At 44.5% G+C, this 23,243-nt stretch overlaps 1 protein-coding gene across 1 annotated transcript in view; it reads right to left on the bottom strand.

Moving 5' to 3' along the window:
• actn1 (actinin, alpha 1) overlaps positions 1–23,041 on the bottom strand; it is a gene marked incomplete at its 5' end in the record, with an annotated part of 80,550 nt that extends 57,509 nt beyond the window's left edge. Inside the window, 2 exons of the mRNA XM_029729328.1 lie at positions 8,811–8,930; positions 22,906–23,041. Of these exons, the coding sequence (XP_029585188.1) occupies positions 8,811–8,930; positions 22,906–23,041 (256 nt within the window). The remainder of the gene's footprint in view (positions 1–8,810; positions 8,931–22,905) is intronic.
• Positions 23,042–23,243: the final 202 nt, after the last annotated feature.

Here is a 23,243-nt window from a genome sequence, read left to right as displayed (position 1 = left end):
GCGACCTAAATGCCAGAACTGGACAAGAACCTGACAACCTCAGCACACAGGGGGACAAACACCTACCTGGAGGTGACAGAATTCCCTCCCAAATATGCACCCCTGGACACAACTATGACAAAACAACCAACAAAAACGGGTCACAACTCCTGCACCTCTGTCGCACGCTGGGTATGTACAGTTGAAGTCGGAACTTTACATACTCCTTAGCCAAATACATTTAAACTCAGTTTTTCACAATTCCTGACATTTAATTATTAATTAAATTGAATTAATTAATTTAATCCTAGTAAAAATTCCCTGTCTAAGGTCAGTTTGGATCACCACTTTATTTTAAGAATGTGAAATGTCAGAATAACAGTAGAGAGAATGATTTATTTCAGCTTTTATTTCTTTCATCACATTCCCAGTGGGTCAGAGGTTTACATACACTCAATTAGTATTTGGTAGCATTGCCTTTAAATTGTTTAACTTGGGTCATACGTTTCGGGTAGCCTTCCACAAGCTTCCCACAATAAGTTTGGCTCATTCCTCCTGACAGAGCTGGTGTAACTGAGTCAGGTTTGTAGGCCTCCTTGCTCGCACACACTTTTTCAGTTCTGCCCACAAATTTTCTATAGGATTGAGGTCAGGGCTTTATGATGGCCACTCCAATACCCTGACTTTGTTGTCCTTAAGCCATTTTGCCACAACTTTGAAGGTATGCTTGGGGTCATTGTCCATTTGGAAGACCCATTTGCGACCAAGCTTTAACTTCCTGACTGATGTCTTGAGATATTGCTTCAATATAGCCACATCATTTTCCTGCCTCATGATGCCATCTATTTTGTGAAGTGCACCAGTCCCTCCTGCAGCAAAGCACCCCCACAACATGATGCTGCCACCCCCGTGCTTCACGGTTGGGATGGTGTTCTTTGGCTTGCAAGCAAAAAATAAATAAAAATTGATAGAAGTGGTGTTGGGGAAAAAACAAACAACATTAAAAAATCCATGTGCACACAAACAACAAGTAAAATTGGCAAAAAAACACTTATTCAGACCCTTTACTCAGTACTTTGTTGAAGCACCTTTGGCAGCAATTACAGCCTTGAGTCTTCTTGGGTATAACGCTACAAGCTTGGCACACCTGTATTTGGGGAGTTTCTCCCATTCTTCTCTGCAGATCCTCTCAAGCTCTGTCAGGTTGGATGGGGAGTGTCACTGCACAGTTATTTTCAGGTCTCTCCAGAGATGTTCGATAGGGTTCAAGTCCGGGCTCTGGCTGGGCCACTCAAGGACATTCAGAGACTTGTCCCGAAGCCACTCCTGCGTTGTCTTGGCTGTGTGCTCAGGGTCGTTGTCCTGTTGGAAGGTGAACCTTCGCCTCCAGTCTGAGCGCTCTGGAGCAGGTTTTCATCAAGGATCTCTCTGTACTTTGCTCTGTTCATCTTTCCCTCTATCCTGACTAGTCCCCTAGCACCTGCCGCTGAAAAACATCCCCACAGTATGATGCTGCCACCACCATGCTTCACCGTAGGGATGGTGCCAGGTTACCTCCAGATGTGACGCTTGGCAATCAGGCCAAAGAGTTCAATCTTGGTTTCATCAGACCAGAGAATCTTGTTTCTCATGGTCTGAGAGTCTTTAGGTGCCTTTTTTGTAGTAATATAATAAACGTAACAAAATGTGGAAAAAGTCAAGGGGATACTTTCCAAATGTCAATGAATTGGCGAGGGCACTAGAACAGTCTGCAGCACCCGGCCTCACCCTACTAGAATCTGAAGTCAAATGTCTACTGTTTGCTGATGATCTGGTGCCTCTGTCTCCAACCAAGGAGGGCCTACAGCAGCACCTAGATCTTCTGCACAGATTCTGTCAGACCTGGGCCCTGACAGTAAATCTCAGTAAGACAAAAATAATGGCGTTCCAAAAAAGTTTCCAGGACCACAAATACAAATTCCATCTAGACACCGTTTCCCAAGAACACACAACAAACTATACATACCTTGGCCTAAACATCAGCGCCACTGGTAACTTCCACAAAGCTGTGAATGATCTGAGAGACAAGGCAAGAAGGGCCTTCTATGCCATCAAAAGGAACATAAAATTCAACATACCAATTAGGATCTGGCTAAAAATACTTAAATCAGTTATAGAACCCATTGCCCTTTATGGTTGTGAGGTCTGGGGTCCGCTCACCAACCAAGAATTCACAAAATGGGATAAACACCAAATTGAGACTCTGCATGCAGAATTCTGCAAAAATATCCTCCTTGTACAACGTTAAACACCAAATAATGCATGCAGAGCAGAATTAGGCCGATACCTGCTAATTATCAAAATCCAGAAGAGAGACATTAAATTCTACAACCACCTTAAAGGAAGCGATTCCCAAACCTTCCATAACAAAGCCATCACCTACAGAGAGATTAACCTAGAGAAGAGTCCCCCTAAGCAAGCTGGTCCTGGGGCTCTGTTCACAAACACAAACAGACCCCACAGAGCCCCAGGACAGCAACACAATTAGACCCAACCAAATCATGAGAAAACTAAAAGATAATTACTTGACACATTGGAAAGAATTTACCAAAAAACAGAGCAAACTAGAATGCTACTTGGCCCTAAACAGAGAGTACACAGTGGCAGAATACCTGACCACTGTGACAGAGTCAAAATTAAGGAAAGCTTTGAATATGTTCAGACTCAGTGAGCATAGCCTTGCTATTGAGAAAGGCCGCCGTAGGCAGACCTGGCTCTCAAGAGAAGACAGGCTATGTGCACACTGTCCACAAAATGAGGTGGAAACTGAGCTGCACTTCCTAACCTCCTGCCAAATGTATGACCATATTAGAGACACATATTTCCCTCAGACTACACAGATCCTCAAAGAATTCAAAAACAAACCCGATTTTGATAAACTCACATATCTATTGGGTGAAATACCACAGTGTGCCATCACAGCAGCAAGATTTGTGACCTGTTGCCACAAGAAAAGGTGAACCAGTGAAGAACAAACACCACTGTAAATACAACCCATATTTATGTTTATTTATTTTCCCTTTTGTACTTTAACCATTTGCACATCGTTACAACACTGTTTTTTAAAACTTTTGTAAGTGTGATGTTTGCTGTTCATTTTTGCTTGTTTATTTCATTTTTGTTTATTATCTATTTCACTGACTTTGGCAATGTAAACATGTTTCCCATGCCAATAAATCCCATTGAATGTAATTGTGTGAGAGAGTGGGGAGAGGGGGAAAGAGAGGCACACAGAGAGAGAGAGGAGAGAGGAGAGAGGCACACACCGAGAGAGAGGAGAGAGGGGAGAGAGAGGCACACACCGAGAGAGAGGAGAGAGGAGAGAGGGGGAGAGAGAGGCACACACAGAGAGAGGAGAGAGGGGGAGAGAGAGCCACACACAGAGAGAGAAGAGAGAGGAGAGAGAGAGAGAGAGAGGAGAGAGGAGAGAGGGGGAGAGAGGAGAGAGAGAGGCACACAGAGAGAGGAGAGAGGGGGAGAAAGGGCCACACACAGAGAGAGGAGAGAGGGGGAGAAAGGGCCACACACAGAGAGAGAAGAGAGAGTTGAGAGAGAGGAGAGAGGAGAGAGGGGGAGAGAGGAGAGAGAGAGGCACACACAGAGAGAGGAGAGAGGGGGAGAGAGGGGGAGAGGGGGAGAGAGAGGCACACACAGAGAGAGAGGAGAGAGGGGGAGAGAGAGGCACACACAGAGAGAGAGGAGAGAGGGGGAGAGAGAGGCACACACCGAGAGAGAGGAGAGAGGCACACACCGAGAGAGAAGAGAGAGGGGGAGAGAGAGAGAGAGGCACACACAGAGAGAGAGGAGAGAGGGGGAGAGAGAGGAGAGAGAGGAGAGAGGCACACAGAGAGAGAGGAGAGAGGGGAAGAGAGAGGAGAGAGGAGAGAGGCACACAGAGAGAGAGGAGAGAGGGGAGAGAGAGGAGAGAGGAGAGAGGCACACAGAGAGAGAGGAGAGAGGGAGAGAGAGGCACACACAGAGAGAGAGGAGAGAGGATAGAGGGGGAGAGAGGAGAGAGAGAGGCAGACAGTCAGACAGAAACAGCCAGACAAAGACAGACAGACAGACAGACAGACAGACAGACAGACAGACAGACAGACAGACAGACAGACAGACAGACAGACAGACAGACAGACAGACAGAGATGTGGATAGGGGACCCCAGGGGGTAGGGGGGTGGGGCAGATCCATGAATTGACCCTCAGGCTCTAATCAATTAACCTCTTTAGCTCAGCTTCTGAAGGGCAGGGGAGGGGAGGGGAGGGGATAGGAGAGGGGGGAGGGGAGGGTAGGGGAGGAGGTGTGAGGAGAGGGGGAGGGGGAGGGGAGGAGAGGGGGAAGGGGAGGGTAGGGGAGGGGAGGAGAGGGGGGAGGAGAGGGGGGAGGGGAGGGGAGGGGAGGAGGGAGGGGGAGGGGAGGAGAGGGGGGAGGGTAGGGGAGGAGAGGGGGGAGGGGAGGGTAGGGGAGGAGGGAGGAGAGGGGGGAGGGGGGAGGGGGAGGGGAGGAGAGGGGGGAGGCGAGGGGGAGCGACTCAACAATGCTTTTGAGGGATGCGGTCATGTGTGATTGAAAAACATTGGCACATCGCAAGCTACAAGTGTTATCACCACGGACACAGTGACACACACACACACACACACACACACACACACACACACACACACACACACACACACACACATATACACACACACACACACACACACACACACACACACACACACACACACACACACACACACACACAGCAGCTTCCAATTACAGTAAAGTCCAGAGGGCCTGGTTACAGTAAAGTCCAGAGGGCCTGGTTGCAGTAAAGTCCAGAGGGCCTGGTTGCTGTAAAGTCCAGAGGGCCTGGTTGCAGTAAAGTCCAGAGGGCCTGGTTGCAGTAAAGTCCAGAGGGCCTGGTTGCAGTAAAGTCCAGAGGGCCTGGTTGCTGACAGTGTCTGAGAGGAGTGGTTGTTTAGGGTGCTTATTCAGCTAAAGGGAATACAATGCCTTCGGAAAGTATTCAGACCCCTTGACTTTTTCCACATTTTGTTAGATTACAGCCTTATTCTAAAATTGATTAAATAGTTTTTTCCCCTCATCAATCTACACACCATACCCCATAATACCCTATAATGACAAAGCAAAAATACGTTTTTAGACATTTTTTCATTTACATAATTATTCAGACCCTTTACTCACCTTTCGCAGCGATTACACTCTTGAGTTTTCTTGGATATGATGCTACAAGCTTTTCACACCTGTATTTGGTGAGTTTCTCCCATTCTTTTCTGCAGATCCTCTCAAGCTCTGTCAGGTTGGATGGGGAGCGTCGCTGCACAGTTATTTTCAGGTCTCTCCAGAGATGTTCGATCGGGTTCAAGTCCGGGCAACTCAAGGACATTCAGAGACTTGTACCAAAGCCACTCCTGCATTGTCTTGGCTGTGTGCTTAGGTTTGTTGTCCTGTTGGAAGGTGAACCTTCACCCCAGTTCTGAGTGCTCTGGAGCAGGAGCAGGTTTTCATCAAGGATATCTCTGTACTTTTCTATGTTCATCTTTGCCTCGATCCTGACTAGTCTCTCTGCCGCTGGAAACATCCCAACAGCATGATGCTGCCACCACCATGCATCACCGTAGGGATGGTGCCAGGTTTCCTCCAGACGTGACGCTTGGCATTCAGGCCAAAGAGTTAAATCTTGGTTTCATCAGACCAGAGAATCTTGTTTCTCATGGTCTGAGAGTCTTTTTGCTCTTAATTGTAATCAGAGGGCTGATATAAATACCATTCTCTCTTGGTTAAGAGTTGAGGAGAGACTGACTGCATCACTTCTTTCTTTTAATGTGTTGAAAATCCCAAAATGTTTGCAGTCAACTTACACGCAGCTCTGACACACACACTTATCCCACCAGACATGCCACCAGGGGTTCTTTTCATAGTCCCCAAATCCAGAACAAATTCAACAAAACGTACAGTATTATATAGACACCTTATTGCATGGAACTTCCTTCCATCTCATATTGCTCAAATAAACAGCAAACCTGGTTTCAACAAACAGATATAGCAACATCTCGCGCCACAACGCCTCTCCCCTATTTGACCTAGATAGTTTGTGTGTCTGCATTGATATGTAGGCTACGTGTGCCTTTTAAAAAATGTATGTAATTCTGCCCTTGAGCTGTTCTTGTCTATTGATGTTCTGTATTATGTCATTCTGTATTATGTGTCATGTTCTGTGTGGAACCCCAGGAAGAGTAGCTGCTGCTTTTGAAACAGCTAATGGGGATCCTAATAAAATACCAAAATACCAAGTTAAAAAAGGGGGTCATTGCATATAGTCTGGGTTAACTGATTAACTAAAGGCTTGGGGGAATAGTTGCTGTTGTGATGCAACCTGTCAGGATGCTCTCGATGGTGCAGTTGTAGAACTTGTTGAGGATCTGAGGACCAATGCCAAATCTTTTCAGTCTTCTGAGGGGGAATAGGCTTTGTTGTGCCCTCTTCATGACTGTCATGGTGTGTTTGGACCATGATAGTTTGTTAGTGATGTGAACGACAAGGAACTTGAAGGGATCGACCCACTCCACGACAGTAACGTCGATGTGAATGGGGGCGTGCTCGGCCCCCCCTTTTTCCTGTAGTCCACGATCAACTCTTTTGTCTTGGTCACGTTGAGGGAGAGTTTGTTGTCCTGGCACCACACGGCCAGGTCTCTGATCTCATCCCTGTAGGCTGTTCTCATCGTTGTTGGTGATCAGGCCTACAACACCACTGTGTTGTCGGCAAACTTAATGATGGTGTTGCAGTCGTGGGTGAAGGAAGGGACTAAGTGTGAACCCCTGAGGGGCCCCATGTTGAGAATCTGTGTGGCAGATGTGATGTTGCCTACCCTTACCACCTGGGGCGGCCCGTCAGGAAGTCCAGGATCCAGTTGCAGAGGGAGGTGTTTAGTCCCAGGGTCCTTAGCTTAGTGATGAGCTTTGAGGGCACTATGGTGTTGAACGCTGAGCTGTAGTCAATGAATAGCATTCTCACGTAGGTGTTCCTTTTTTTCAGGTGGGAAAGGGCAGTGTTGAGTGCAATGCGTCATCTGTGGATCCGTTGGTATCAGATTCGAGTGGGTGTAGGGTTTCTGGGATGATGGTGTTGATGTGAGTCATGACCAGCCTTTCAAAGCACTTCATGGCTACAGACGTGAGTGCTGCGGGGCGATAGTCATTTAGGCAGGTTACCTTGGCATTCTTGGGCACAGGAACTACGGAGGTCTGCTTGAAACATGTAGGTATTACAGACTCGATCAGGGAGAGGTTGAAAATGTCAGTGTAGACAGTTGCCAGTTGGTCAGCGCATGCTCTAAGTACACGTCCAGGTAATCCGTCTGGCCCTGCAGCCTTGTGAATGTTGACCTGTTTAAAGGTCTTACTCACAGTTTTCCTGCTTTAAAGTCCCCGGCCACTTGTTTGTTTATGGCCGTATACAGCTCGTTGAGTGTGGTCATACTGTATACGGTCTCATACTGTAGTTCTCTCACAGATATGAAAAATGTGAAAGAATTAAAGGGTAAACGCAACCAAAAGTAATCGACAAAATGTCTTGTTTGAATGGGACAGTGAGTCGACCTAGGAGGCAGTGTAAGATATAACTGCTAATTAAATATTGCATTAAGTGTTTAAATACTGGCAGTGAACCAAAATAAGTCCTAACGTTCTAATAACCAAAACTAGCATCCAAAAGCTGGAACACCAAAACAAATCATGAATACTTTCAATTGGTACACAAGTGGATAGGGTATCATACATACTGTCATACACCCAGTTTGAACATGCCCTAGAGCCTGCGTCATTTTGTGGTGGTAAATAGACGTCTACGAAAAATATAGATGAAAACTCTTCGTAAATAGTGTGGTCTACAGCTTATCATGAGGTACTCTACCTCAGCCGAGCAAAACCTCGAGACTTCTTTAATATTAGACGTCGCGCACCAGCTGTTGTTGACAAATAGACACACCCCCCCCACCCCTCGCCTTACTGGAGGTTGCTGTTCTGTCTTGCCGATGCAAGGAAAACCCAGACAACTGTCCTCGTTCAGCCAGGACTCGGTGAAACATAAGATATTACCGTTTTTAATGTCCCGTTGGAAGGATAGTCTCGAACGAAGCTCATCCAGTTTATTCTCCAGTGATTGCACATTCGCCAGTAGGACGGATGGTAAAGGCAAATGATCCACTCGCCAACGAATTCTCACAAAGGCACTCGGATCTGCGCCCCCCTCGTATCGGCGTCTCCTCTTCATGCGAATGACAGGGATTTGGACCTGGTCCGGGAGGAGCCGTTAATCTTTCGCCTCCAATTCGTTATTAAAGAAAAAAATCTTTGTCCAGTCCGAGATGAGTAATCGCTGTTCTGATGTCCAGAAGCTCTTTTCGGTCATAAGAGACGGTGGCAGAAACATTATGTACAAAAAAAAGTTACAAACACAGCAAAAAAACACACAGAATAGCACGATTGGTTAGGAGCCCGTGAAACGGCAGCCATAACCACCGGCGCCATCTTATCCATTCGTCTTAACTCCTCCTCCACATTTACTAGATTGTTTGAACAGTGCAGAAGAGCACCTCTTTCTCGTGAAAACCAGTATGTAGGGGGATCTAATTTCAGGCATTTCTTTCATTGTTACATTAGGTTACTGTGTACATAGACAGTCCAGTATCATGTGACCAGGGTCTTCACTCTATCTAAATTAATGCAGAAGTGTGTCAGTCACTTTGTCCATTTATTTTTACAGTCTTTAAGGTTTTCAACTCACCCTCAGCTCCGATGGACACCAGCTTGACTCCTTTACTGGTGATGTAGTGGAGAGCTTTGTTGACATTGGAGATCTTGTGGACTCTCATCTTCCCCCTCTCTGGTTTGGCCAAGCGTTCACCTGGACAGGGAACAGACAGGAGGGGTCAGGGGTTAAGGGTCAGACTTATGACACTGTGGAGTGAGATGTTAAACAACACCTGTATCATTTACCTTTATATAAAATATCTACAGGTGCAGTATCATAATTTGATCATCCTGTTGTTGCAAGACGATCACAGCAGGAAATGCAAACTTGTAGTGTATTCAAGATTTTTTAAAAACCCACTGCAGTTAAAAACATTATACTTCCACACTAAGATGTCAAAATAACACTCTGAAATGGTGAAAATTATGATAATGCCCTTTTTGTTTAATGTCAGGTGGGTTGGTGTTTTTGGCCTTGGCACATAACGCCACCTGGCGATCTGATAAAATTAACCAATGACAGTTCATCTTTGATTTGAATATCTCCTCCTACTGCTCCTCCTATAGCAACTTTGTCGCTATATTTAGCGAGTTCGCAGACCCCTCCAGCGACTTTTATCGGTGAAAAGATTCTAGCAACAAATGAAGCTACTTTTCAGGATGCCTTTGACATCCCCGGGGAACTTCTATGGAAGTTCAAAAATCAAAATCTGACAAAAGTGAAGAGGAAGAGCTCGCGTTGGGAGCGGGCGCTCTGTGTCACGCGCCTCGGGAAAACAGCTGTGTCTAAGCTTTGCTCTACGGATGAAGGGAGTGATTATTACGGTGGCTTTGAGATGGATCAACTGACGATGAAAATTCCTGGTGTCTCTGAAGCACACCGTTTGGTGAGACGCAGATCCGGTGCCGAGCACGAGACTGTTCAGTTTCGATATTGAGTACGGACCCCTCCAGCGACTTTTATCGGGAAAAGATTCTGAGCGTTATTGAGTGTTTGCCTGATAAAGTCATGCTAAGATATGTTAGCTATCCCGTGAGAGCGTTTGTTCCGAACCCGCTACAGTCTCTTTAGGTGCAAAGGTTATGGTCACGTTGCATTAGAGTGTAGGAGGGAGATACCGAGGTGTGAGAAGTGTACAGGAAGGCATGGGACAAAGGAGTGTGTAGTTTTGGAGGAAAAAGTAGTCTGTTGCAGTTGTGGGGGAGTCCATGTTGCTGGGGATCAGAAATGTCCTGTAAGAGTTGAGGTTCACAGGGTGAGAGCAGTTCCCGAAAGAGACATATGCTGAGGCAGTGAGGGAAGAGACATATGCTGAGGCAGTGAGGGAAGAGACATATGCTGAGGCAGTGAGGGAAGAGACATATGCTGAGGCAGTGAGGGAAGAGACATATGCTGAGGCAGTGAGGGAAGAGACATATGCTGAGGCAGTGAGGAAAGGAAGGCAAAGGACCATGAGAGAAGACCAGTAAGTAGTATGCCAGGACTGAACGAGCCGAACAGTCTGTGTTTTTAGCAAGGTTGGTTTCTTGACGTTCGTTGCTATGAATAATTAACTGTACTGCACAGATGGAAAAGAAAGAGCAGAAGATAAAAGTAGTAGTAGCAGCAGCTGAAAAGTTATTGGGAGTGAAAGATTTTACAGCAGAAGAGTTACAGGAGGTATTGAAAGAAGGAGTCCCGTCCTCCAAGGCCGGTTGCCTAGGAACAGTTAGAAAAAGGTTGTGGAATTAGGGGGTTTGGCTTTATAGGGATAGTGGGTGGTGCAAATGGTATTTTTCACATTCCCACCTCGCTGATATGAAAGATAAGGGACATATCAGCATATGTTTCGCAAAACCGTTTAGCAAGTGATGATTATTGATGTTTCTAAAATGTTAAAACAGAGCGCTCGGATTGTAGTTCAGATGCAGCCAACCCATGGGCGAAGATAACCGCTGAAAACCCATAGGGATAATACAGTAAGAAGGGTTTTCGAGAGCTAGGTAGTTAGCTAACTTCGACTGTCTGTTCATCTTTTCCTTGATCCTGACTAGTGTCCCAGTCCCTGCCGCTGAAAAACATCCCCACAGCATGATGCTGCCACCACCATGCTTCACCATAGGGATGGTGCCAGGTTTCCTCCAGATGTGACACTTGGCATTCAGGCCACAGAGTTCAATCTTGGTTTCATCAGACCAGAGACTCTTGTTCCTCATGGTCAGAGTCCTTTAGGTGCCTTTTGGCAAACTCCAAGTGGGCTGTCATGTGCCTTTTACTGAGGAGTGGTTTCCGTCTGGCCACTCTACCATAAAGGCCTGATTGGTGGAGTGCTGCAGAGATGGTTGTCCTTCTGGAAGGTTCTCCCATCTCCAGAGAAGAACTCTAGAGCTCTACCAGAGTGACCATCGGGTTCTTGGTCACCTCCCTGACCAAGGCTCTTCTCCCCCAATTGCTCAGTTTGGCTGTTTGGCCAGCTCTAGGAAGAGTCTTGGTGGTTCCAAACTTCTGCCATTTAAGAATGATGGAGGCCACAGTGTTCTTAGGGACCTTGAATGCTGCAGAAATGTTTTGGTACCCTTCTCCAGATCTGTGCCTCGACACAATCCTGTCTCAGAGCTCTATGGACAATTCATGGCTTGTTTTTTGCTCTGACACGCACTGTCAACTGTGCAACCTTACTGTATATAGACAGGTGTGTGCCTTTCCAAATCCTGTCCAATCAATTGAATTTATCAGAGGTGGACTCCAATCAAGTTGCAGAAACATCTCAGGGATGATCAATGGAAACAGGATGCAACTGAGCTCAATTTTGAGTCTCATAGCAAAGGGTCTGAATACTTATGTAAATAAGGTATTTCTGTTTTTTATTTTTTATAAATGTGTAAACAATTCTAAAAACCTGTTTTCACTTTGTCATTATGTGGTATTGTGTGTAGATTGATGGGGTCTGAATACTTTCCGAATGCACTGTATATAAACCCATGTTTGTTCTGCTATGGGGGCAAAAGTTCTATATATAGTATGACTTTTTTTTCAGAGAATGTAGTGGTTGAACAATGCTCTATAACCGATTAGTAGGACTTGTCAATGGGTAGGGGCTATCGGTCTCTCTGGGATTGAATGGGTGAGATCTATGAATCTATTCTACTCCAACCATCGCATATCACAACAGATTCCGACAAGCAAGTTGTTGTTGAGAAGCTAAGTGTAGTTGAGAAGCTAGGTGTAGTTGAGAAGCTAGGTGTAGTTGAGAAGCTAAGTGTAGTTGAGAAGCTAAGTGTTGTTGAGAAGCTAAGTGTAGTTGAGAAGCTACGTGTAGTTGAGAAGCTAAGTGTAATTAAAAAACTCAGTGTAGTTGAGAAGCTAAGTATAATTGTGAAGCTAGGTGTAGTTGTGAAGCTAGGTGTAGTTGAGAAGCTAGGTGTAGTTGAAAAGCTAGGTGTAGCTGAGAAGCTAGGTGTATTTGTGAAGCTAGGTGTAGTTGAGAAGCTAGGTGTAGTTGTGAAACTTGGTGCAGTTGTGGAACTAGGTGTAGTTGTGAAGCTAGGTGTAGTTGAGAAGCTAGGTGTAGTTGAGAAGCTAAGTGTAGTTGTGAAACTAGGTGCAGTTGTGAAGCTAGGTGTAGTTGTGAAGCTAGGTGTAGTTGAGAAGCTAGGTGTAGCTGAGAAGCTAGGTGTAGTTGAGAAGCTAAGTGTAGTTGAGAAGCTAGGTGTAGTTGAGAAGCTAAGTGTAGTTGTGAAACTAGGTGCAGTTGAGAAGCTAGGTGTAGTTGAGAAGCTAGGTGTAGTTGTGAAACTAGGTGCAGTTGTGAAGCTAGGTGTAGTTGAGAAGCTAGGTGTAGTTGAGAAGCTAGGTGTAGTTGTGAAACTAGGTGCAGTTGTGAGGCTAGGTGTAGTTGAGAAGCTAGGTGTAGTTGAGAAGCTAAGTGTAGTTGAGAAGCTAGGTGTAGTTGAGAAGCTAGGTGTAGTTGTGAAGCTAGGTGTAGTTGTGAAACTAGGTGCAGTTGTGAAGCTAGGTGTAGTTGTGAATCTAGGTGTAGTTGTGAAACTAGGTGTAGTTGTGAAGCTAAGTGTAGTTGTGAAGCTAGGTGTAGTTGAGAAGCTAAGTGTAGTTGTGAAGCTAGGTGTAGTTGAGTGTGTGCAGTGTGAAGTGTGAAACACTAAAACTCTTCCACCTTTCCTGTCACAGGATGAGATTGTAGTTGTGTATCGTAAAGTCAGTGTTGGGAGAAAGCTGGTGACTACTCCAGACCTCCTATCTGAGTCTGTTTAGCTAACACCCTCTAACTTTCACCATCATCTGTTTAGCTAACACCCTCTAACTTTCACCATCATCTGTTTAGCTAACACCCTCTAACTTTCACCATCATCTCTTTAGCTAACACCCTCTAACTTTCACCATCATCTGTTTAGCTAACACCCTCTAACTTTCACCATCATCTGTTTAGCTAACACCCTCTAACTTTCACCATCATCTGTTTAGCTAACACCCTCTAACTTTCACCATCATCTGTTTAGCTAACACCCTCTAACTTTCACCATCATCTGTTTAGCTAACACCCTCTAACTTTCACCATCATCTGTTTAGCTAACACCCTCTAACTTTCACCAACATCTGTTTAGCTAACACCCTCTAACTTTCACCATCATCTGTTTAGCTAACACCCTCTAACTTTCACCATCATCTGTTTAGCTAACACCCTCTAACTTTCACCATCATCTGTTTAGCTAACACCCTCTAACTTTCACCAACATCTGTTTCCCTCTGACAGGAACACCTCACAGAGCTTGAAAAGATTCTTCCATGCCATGATTTTGACTTTCAGTATAGCCTTGTTTATGATCTGTTTATTATGTTATGTAATAACTGACAAGATCATTTATTAAGAATGACAAGAACCTTACATTGCAGTCTGGTTTATATTACAGTGGGGGGGGGAAAGTATTTGATCCCCTGCTGATTTTGTACGTTTGCCCACTGACAAAGAAATGATCAGTCTATAATTTTAATGGTAAGTTTATTTGAACAGTGAGAGACAATAACACGGGAGGATCTTGTCAATGATCTCAAGGCAGCTGGGACCATAGTCACCAAGAAAACAATTGGTAACACACTACGCTGTGAAGGACTGAAATCCTGCAGCGCCCGCAAGGTCCCTCTATTCAAGAAAGCACATATACATGCCCGTCTGAAGTTTGCCAATGAACATCTGAATGATTCAGAGGACAACTGGTGAAAGTGTTGTGGTCAGATGAGACCAAAATGGAGCTCTTTGACATCAACTCAACTCGCCGTGTTTGGAGGGGAGGAATGCTGCCTATAACCCCAAGAACACCATCTCCACCGTCAAACATGGAGGTGGAAACATTATGCTTTGGGGGTGTTTTTCTGCTAAGGGGACAGGACAACTTCACCACATCAAAGGGACGATGGACGGGGCCATGTACCGTCAAATCTTGGGTGAGAACCTCCTTCCCTCAGCCAGGGCATTGAAAATGGGTCGTGGATGGGTATTCAGCATGACAATGACCCAAAACACACAGCCAAGGCAACAAAGGAGTGGCTCAAGAAGAAGCACAATAAGGTCCTTGGGGTGGCCTAGCCAGTCTCCAGACCTTAATCCCATAGAAAATCTGTGGAGGGAGCTGAAGGTTCGAGTTGCCAAACGTCAGCCACGAAACCTTAATGACTTGGAGAAGATCTGCAAAGAGGAGTGGGACAAAATCCCTCCTGAGATGTGTGCAAACCTGGTGGCCAACTACAAGAAACGTCTGACCTCTGTGATTGCCAACAAGGGTTTTGCCACCAAGTACTAAGTCATGTTTTGCTGAAGGGTCAAATACTTATTTCCCTCATTAAAATGCAAATCATTTTATATAATTTTTGACATGCGTTTTTCTGGATTTTTTTGTTGTTATTCTGTCTCTCACTGTTCAAATAAACCTACTATTAAAATTATAGACGGATAATTTCTTTGTAAGTGGGCAAACGTACAAAATCAGCAGGGGATCAAATACTTTTTTCCCCCACTCAATATATTTTTTTTACTTTCAATAACAGAAAACATTCCAAAATGTGTAATTCAAGAGTGTTTACTCATTAGAACATTTTTTTTTTAGATATAAATTATAATCTCCAGTATCATCAAAGTATATTTCTTAAAATGAGGAAATAAACTTTGTGATAATACAGAAAATTATACCATAATGTCTGCCCTGTACATGATCATGTCATTCTGCAGACAGGGTATAGGGCAGGATGGTCCACCATGCAAACAGGTTGTTCTGGTCCTGCATCTTCTGCTGACCTATTGAAAACAGTACAACAATGATATAGCAAATTAAGACGCGAGGTACACGTATGCTTTTCGTTTTGATTAAACAAAACAAAGTAAGCAAACACACCTGTGGAAGTTTGTTGCTCCAGCTCCAACTGACAGGTTGGATACCATCTACCCTCGTGTTGTCACGCCCTGATCTGTTTCACCTGAGCTTGTGATTGGTCTCCACCCCCTCCAGGTGTCGCTTATTTTCCCCAGTGTATTTATCCCTGTGTTTCCTGTCTCTCTGTGCCAGTGTATTTATCCCTGTGTTTCCTGTCTCTCTGTGCCAGTTCGTCTTGTCAAGTCAACCAGCGTGTATCTCCCATGCGCTTGCGTTTTCTATTCTCTCTTTTGCTAGTCCTCCTGGTTTTGACTCTTGCCTGCCATGACTCTGAGCCCGCCTGCCTGACCATACTGCCTGCCATGACTCTGAGCCTGCCTGCCTGACCATACTGCCTGCCCATACTGCCTGCCCTGACCTTGAGCTTGCCTGCCACTCAGTACCTCCTGGACTCTGACCTTGTTATGATCTTTTTGCCTGCCCCTTGGATACTAATAAATAGAGACTCGAACCATCTGGGTCTCGCCCTGTGCCCTTATACAGTGGGGCAAAAAAGTATTTAGTCAGCCACCAATTGTGCAAGTTCTCCCACTTAAAAAGATGAGAGAGGCCTGTAATTTTCATCATAGGTACACGTCAACTATGACAGACAAAATTAGAAAAAAAATCCAGAAAATCACATTGTAGGATTTTTAATGAATTTATTTGCAAATTATGGTGGAAAATAAGTATTTGGTCACCTACAAACAAGCAAGATTTCTGGCTCTCACAGACCTGTAACTTCTTCTTTAAGAGGCTCCTCTGTCCTCCACTCGTTACCTGTATTAATGGCACCTGTTTGAACTTGTTATCAGTATAAAAGACACCTGTCCACAACCTCAAACAGTCACACTCAGACAAAATGAGAAAAAGAATCCAGAAAATCACATTGTAGGATTTTTAATGAATTTATTTGCAAATTATGGTGGAAAATAAGTATTTGGTCAATAACAAAAGTCTATCTCAATACTTTGTTATATACCCTTTGTTGGCAATGACACAGGTCAAACGTTTTCTGTAAGTCTTCACAAGGTTTACAAACACTGTTGCTGGTATTTTGGCCCATTCCGCCATGCAGATCTCCTCTAGAGCAGTGATGTTTTGGGGCTGTCGCTGGGCAACACGGACTTTCAACTCCCTCCAAAGATTTTCTATGGGGTTGAGATCTGGAGACTGGCTTGGCCACTCCAGGAACTTGAAATGATTCTTACGAAGCCACTCCTTCGTTGCCCGGGCGGTGTGTTTGGGATCATTGTCATGCTGAAAGACCCAGCCACGTTTCATCTTCAATGCCCTTACTGATGAAAGGAGGTTTTCACACAAAATCTCACGATACATGGCCCCATTCATTCTTTCCTGTACACGGATCAGTCGTCCTGGTTCCTTTGCAGAAAAACAGCCCCAAAGCATGATGTTTCCACCCCCATGCTTCACAGTAGGTATGGTGTTCTTTGGATGCAACTCAGCATTCTTTGTCCTCCAAACACGACGAGTTGAGTTTTTACCAAAAAGTTATATTTTGGTTTCATCTGACCATATGACATTCTCCCAATCCTCTTCTGGATCATCCAAATGCTCTCTAGCAAACTTCAGATGGGCCTGGACATGTACTGGCTTAAGCAGGGGGACACGTCTGGCACTGCAGGATTTGAGTCCCTGGCGGCGTAGTGTGTTACTGATGGTAGGCTTTGTTACTTTGGTCCCAGCTCTCTGCAGGTCATTCACTAGGTCCCCCCGTGTGGTTCTGGGATTTTTGCTCACCGTTCTTGTGATCATTTTGACCCCGTGGGGTGAGATCTTGCGTGGAGCCCCAGATCGAGGGAGATTATCAGTGGTCTTGTATGTCTTCCATTTCCTAATAATTGCTCCCACAGTTGATTTCTTCAAACCAAGCTGCTTACCTATTGCAGATTCAGTCTTCCCAGTCTGGTGCAGGTCTACAATTTTGTTTCTGGTGTCCTTTGACAGCTCTTTGGTCTTGGCCATAGTGGAGTTTGGAGTGTGACTGTTTGAGGTTGTGGACAGGTGTCTTTTATACTGATAACAAGTTCAAACAGGTGCCATTAATACAGGTAACGAGTGGAGGACAGAGGAGCCTCTTGAAGAAGTTACAGGTCTGTGAGAGACAGAAATCTTGCTTGTTTGTAGGTGACCAAATACTTATTTTCCACCATAATTTGCAAATAAATTCATTAAAAATCCTACAATGTGATTTTCTGGATTTGTTTTCTCATTTTGTCTGTCATAGTTGACGTGTACCTATGATGAAAATTACAGGCCTCTCTCATCTTTTTAAGTGGGAGAACTTGCACAATTGGTGGCTGACTAAATACTTTTTTGCCCCACTGTATGTGTTTTTTTTAAGAGATAAAAGGGTGGGCTGTAGATGATTATCTGCCAATCAGGGCTGTATGTAAATATATTCAAATTTGTATCCCCACGTCCACAAAATTGGACTGAGCATTTCAGTGGCCCAAGGAGGCTCAGGGAAATAAATAACAAATATGATTTAATTATGTGAAGAAAATTAAAAAGACTGCATGGGGGCTTTTAAAAAGGCTTCTAAAGTTTGTAGTATCCACTTTAAAATGTCAGACTTGATTGGCCCTAATGAAAAATGTATCAACCCCAATAAAAATGTCCATTAAAAGGGCAGGTTGCACAATATATATTCCACAAATCTAACAAGTAGATTGATGATATACCATCTAAACACTCTTATGCAAAAGAGTATATGGAATTACTGGCCTGCATGTTTGGTGAAAATATGAGAAGATCGGAAGAAGCTGGACCACTTTCTGAGGATACGGTGGGCAGACGGGGTCAGGGGAACCCTTAGTGCTTCAGTCATATACAGGGGTTCACTTTACCCCAAACGATTACGATGTCTACCAACAGTGGAAGAGTGGATACACCATGTAAAAAAAAACTGTTCTGTGCCCTGTCAATGTAGGCTCCAAGTCCCCTGACACCACCCTGTTATTATAGCATGACGGTGGGTGGCTTCGGTGGTGATGGAGGTGAATCGGGTATGTAGGTACTAAAGTGCCCAATGCTGCTAGTAGATGATAAAACACTAAGATAGCCTGCTTATCTAAGTGCACCGGGCCTTGTAAAACGAAATGGCCCACTCACACAGATCTAGCATGGTGTAGCATGGGGGGAGGATGGAATAAGCTAGACAGCTAGCTAGCAAGCAAGCTACAACAACTCCAATACTGCACATTTTGCAGAAATGAATGGTAAAAAACCAATAGGATTAATGTCATTGTTTATTTCAAGGTATGTCTTTATTGTTGATGAACTGCCTGATCTTTACTGGTCGATATAACTTGCAGTATATCATGGTAGCCATTATACCTGGATGTATTGCTGCTGCTACTGCTGCTAGCAACATTAGTAGCGTTAGCACTCAGGTTACCATTATACCTGGATGTATTGCTGCTGCTACTGCTGCTAGCAACATTAGTAGCGTTAGCAGTCAGGTTACCATTATACCTGGATTTACTGCTACTGCTGCTAGCAACATTAGTAACGTTAGCACTCAGGTTAGCATGTGGCTAGCTACAGTATAGCTACCATCGGCCAATAACAGAGTTTTAGCCAGTTTGGTTATAGATGTTCAATGTCTACTATGACAGTATGAGAAATGCTGATGTGTTGAACTGCTAATAAGTGGTGTGATTCAAGTCTACTAGCTAGTGGTTAGCCAGCAGGGGTTACTATGTTCCTGTTGCTATGTTCCTGTTGCTATGTTCCTGTTGCTATGTTCCTGTTGCTATGTTCCTATGTTCCTGTTGCTATGTTCCTGTTGCTATGTTCCTGTTGCTATGTTCCTGTTGCTATGTTCCTGTTGCTATGTTCCTGTTGCTATGTTCCTGTTGCTATGTTCCTGTTGCTATGTTCCTATGTTCCTGTGGGTATGTTCCTGTTGCTATGTTCCTGTTGCTATGTTCCTGTTGCTATGTTCCTGTTGCTATGTTCCTATGTTCCTGTGGGTATGTTCCTGTTGCTATGTTCCTGTTGCTATGTTCCTGTTGCTATGTTCCTGCTGCGATGTTCTTGCTGCTATGACCCTGCTGCTATGTTCCTGTTGCTATGTTCCTGTTGCTATGTTCCTGTTGCTATGTACCTGTTGCTATGTACCTGTTACTATGTTCCTGCTGCTATGTTCCTGTTGCTATGTACCTGCTGCTATGTTCCTGTTGCTATGTTCCTGCTGCTATGTACCTGTTGCTATGTACCTGTTACTACGTTCCTGCTGCTACGTTCCTGTTGCTATGTTCCTGTTGCTATGTTCCTGTTGCTATGTTCCTGTTGCTATGTTCCTGCTGCTATGTTCCTGCTGCTATGTTCCTGTTGCTATGTTCCTGTTGCTATGTTCCTGTTGCTATGTTCCTGTGGGTATGTTCCTGTTGCTATGTACCTGTTGCTATGTACCTGTTGCTATGTTCCTGTGGGTATGTACCTGTTACTATGTTCCTGTTGCTATGTTCCTGCTGCTATGTTCCTGTTGCTATGTTCTTGCTGCTATGTTCCTGTTGCTATGTTCCTGTTGCTATGTACCTGTTGCTATGTTCCTGTGGGTATGTTCCTGTTGCTATGTTCCTGCTGCTATGTTCCTGCTGCTATGTTCCTGCTGCTATGTTCCTGTTGCTATGTTCCTGTTGCTATGTTCCTGTGGTTATGTTCCTGTGGGTATATTCCTGTTGCTATGTTCCTGTTGCTATGTTCCTGTTGCTATGTACCTGTTGCTATGTACCTGTTGCTATGTTCCTGTTGCTATGTTCCTGTTGCTATGTACCTGTTACTATGTTCCTGTGGGTATGATGTTAGTAGCCTACAGTGGGTATGCTGTTAGTAGGCTACAGTGGGTATGCTGTTAGTAGGCTACAGTGGGTATGCTGTTAGTAGGGGTATGCTGTTAGTAGGCTACAGTGGGTATGCTGTTAGTAGGCTACAGTGGGTATGCTGTTAGTAGGCTACAGTGGGTATGCTGTTAGTAGGCTACAGTGGGTATGCTGTTGTAGGATACAGTGGGTTATGCTGTTAGTTAGGCTACAGTGGGTATGCTGTTAGTAGGTCTACAGTGGGTATGCTGTTAGTAGGCTACAGTGGGTGTGCTGTTAGTAGGCTACAGTGGGTATGCTGTTAGTAGGGACTACAGTGGGTATTGTGTTAGTAGGCCTACAGTGGGTATGCTGTTGAGTAGGCTACAGTGGGTATGCTGTTAGTAGGCTACAGTGGGTATGCTGTTAGTAGGCTACAGTGGGTATGCTGTTAGTAGGGTACAGTGGGTATGCTGTTAGTAGGCTACAGTGGGTATGCTTGTTAGTAGGCTACAGTGGGTATGCTGTTAGTAGGGTACAGTGGGTATGCTGTTAGTAGGCTACAGTGGGTATGATGTTAGTAGCCTACAGTGGGTATGCTGTTAGTAGGCTACAGTGGGTATGCTGTTAGTAGGCTACAGTGGGTATGCTGTTAGTAGGCTACAGTGGGTATGCTGTTAGTAGGCTACAGTGGGTATGATGTTAGTAGGCTACAGTGGGTATGCTGTTAGTAAGCTACAGTGGGTATGCTGTTAGTAGGCTACAGTGGGTATGCTGTTAGTAGGCTACAGTGGGTATGCTGTTAGTAGGCTACAGTGGGTATGCTGTTAGTAGGCTACAGTGGGTATGCTGTTAGTAGGCTACAGTGGGTATGCTGTTAGTAGGCTACAGTGGGTATGCTGTTAGTAGGCTACAGTGGGTATGCTGTTAGTAGGCTACAGTGGGTATGCTGTTAGTAGGCTACAGTGGGTATGCTGTTAGTAGGCTACAGTGGGTATGCTGTTAGTAGGCTACAGTGGGTATGCTGTTAGTAGGCTACAGTGGGTATGCTGTTAGTAGGGTACAGTGTTACTAGATCACATACACACATCCTGGCATCAATGCCAAGTCTGACAAAAGTTTGAATTCGGGAAAAGTTCTGGGAAGATTTTCCAGCGCATACCCATATGTTCGCCATCACTGAAATACATGGACTGCTATCCGCTGTGAAAATCTCTGTTCTCTGCCATTAGAGATACATCATGTAGACACCATTAGAGATGCATCATGTGGACACCATTAGAGATACATCATGTAGGCACCATTAGAGATGCATCATGTGGACACCATTAGAGATACATCATGTAGGCACCATTAGAGATACATCATGTAGACACCATTAGAGATACATCATGTAGGCACCATTAGAGATACATCATGTAGACACCATTAGAGAGACATCATGTAGACACCATTAGAGATACATCATGTAGACACCATTAGAGATGCATCATGTGGACACCATTAGAGATACATCATGTAGGCACCATTAGAGATACATCATGTAGGCACCATTAGAGATACATCATGTAGACACCATTAGAGAGACATCATGTAGGCACCATTAGAGATGCATCATGTGGACACCATTAGAGATACATCATGTAGGCACCATTAGAGATACATCATGTAGACACCATTAGAGAGACATCATGTAGACACCATTAGAGATACATCATGTAGGCACCATTAGAGATGCATCATGTAGGCACCATTAGAGATACATCATGTAGGCACCATTAGAGATACATCATGTAGGCACCATTAGAGATGCATCATGTAGGCACCATTAGAGATACATCATGTAGACACCATTAGAGATACATCATGTAGGCACCATTAGAGATACATCATGTGGCACCATTAGAGAGACATCATGTAGACACCATTAGAGAGACATCATGTGGCACCATTAGAGATGCATCATGTGGACACCATTAGAGAGACATCATGTAGACACCATTAGAGATACATCATGTAGGCACCATTAGAGATACATCATGTAGACACCATTAGAGATACATCATGTAGGCACCATTAGAGATACATCATGTGGCACCATTAGAGAGACATCATGTAGACACCATTAGAGAGACATCATGTGGCACCATTAGAGAGACATCATGTGGACACCATTAGAGATACATCATGTGGACACAATTAGAGATACATAGTGTGGGCACCATTAGAGATACATAGTGTAGGCACCATTAGAGATACATAGTGTAGACACCATTAGAGATACATAGTGTAGACACCATTAGAGAGATACATAGTGTAGACACCATTAGAGATACATAGTGTAGACACCATTAGAGAGATACATAGTGTGGGCACCATTAGAGATACATAGTGTAGACACCATTAGAGATACATAGTGTGGGCACCATTAGAGATACATAGTGTAGACACCATTAGAGATACATAGTGTAGACACCATTAGAGAGATACATAGTGTGGGCACCATTAGAGATACATAGTGTAGACACCATTAGAGATACATAGTGTGGGCACCATTAGAGATACATTGTGTAGACACCATTAGAGATACATAGTGTAGACACCATTAGAGAGATACATAGTGTGGGCACCATTAGAGATACATAATGTAGGCACCATTAGAGATACATAGTGTAGACACCATTAGAGATACATAGTGTGGGCACCATTAGAGATACATAGTGTAGGCACCATTAGAGATACATAGTGTGGACACCATTAGAGATGCATAGTGTGGACACCATTAGAGATACATAGTGTAGGCACCATTAGCGAGACATAGTGTGGACACCATTAGAGATAAATAGTGTGGACACCATTAGAGATGCATAGTGTGGACACCAGGCCTCTCCTCCTCACCTGATATGACCTCTAGCAGCAGCATGAGTTTCAGTCCGTCCCTGAAGTCCTCCTCGATGTTCTCGATCTGCGTTCCTGCTTTCCTCAGGTGGGAGTTACACCAGGCCGTGAACGTCTGGGGAGGAGAGGACACATGAGTTAGTTACCACGGTGTCCAGTCAGGCACAGTGCATAGAACAGAGTTGAACAGAGTAGAGTAGAACAGAGTAGAACAGAGTAGAGTTGAACAGAGTAGAGTAGGGTAGAGTAGAACAGAGTAGAGTAGAACAGAGTAGAGTAGAGTAGAGTAGAGTAGAATAGAGTAGAGTAGAACAGAACAGAGTAGAGTAGAGTAGAGT

This window comes from Salmo trutta, chromosome 33, assembly GCF_901001165.1.
Source record: "Salmo trutta chromosome 33, fSalTru1.1, whole genome shotgun sequence".
In the NCBI taxonomy this organism is placed as follows: Eukaryota; Metazoa; Chordata; class Actinopteri; order Salmoniformes; family Salmonidae; genus Salmo; species Salmo trutta.
This window is presented reverse-complemented; position numbering and strand designations above follow the sequence as displayed.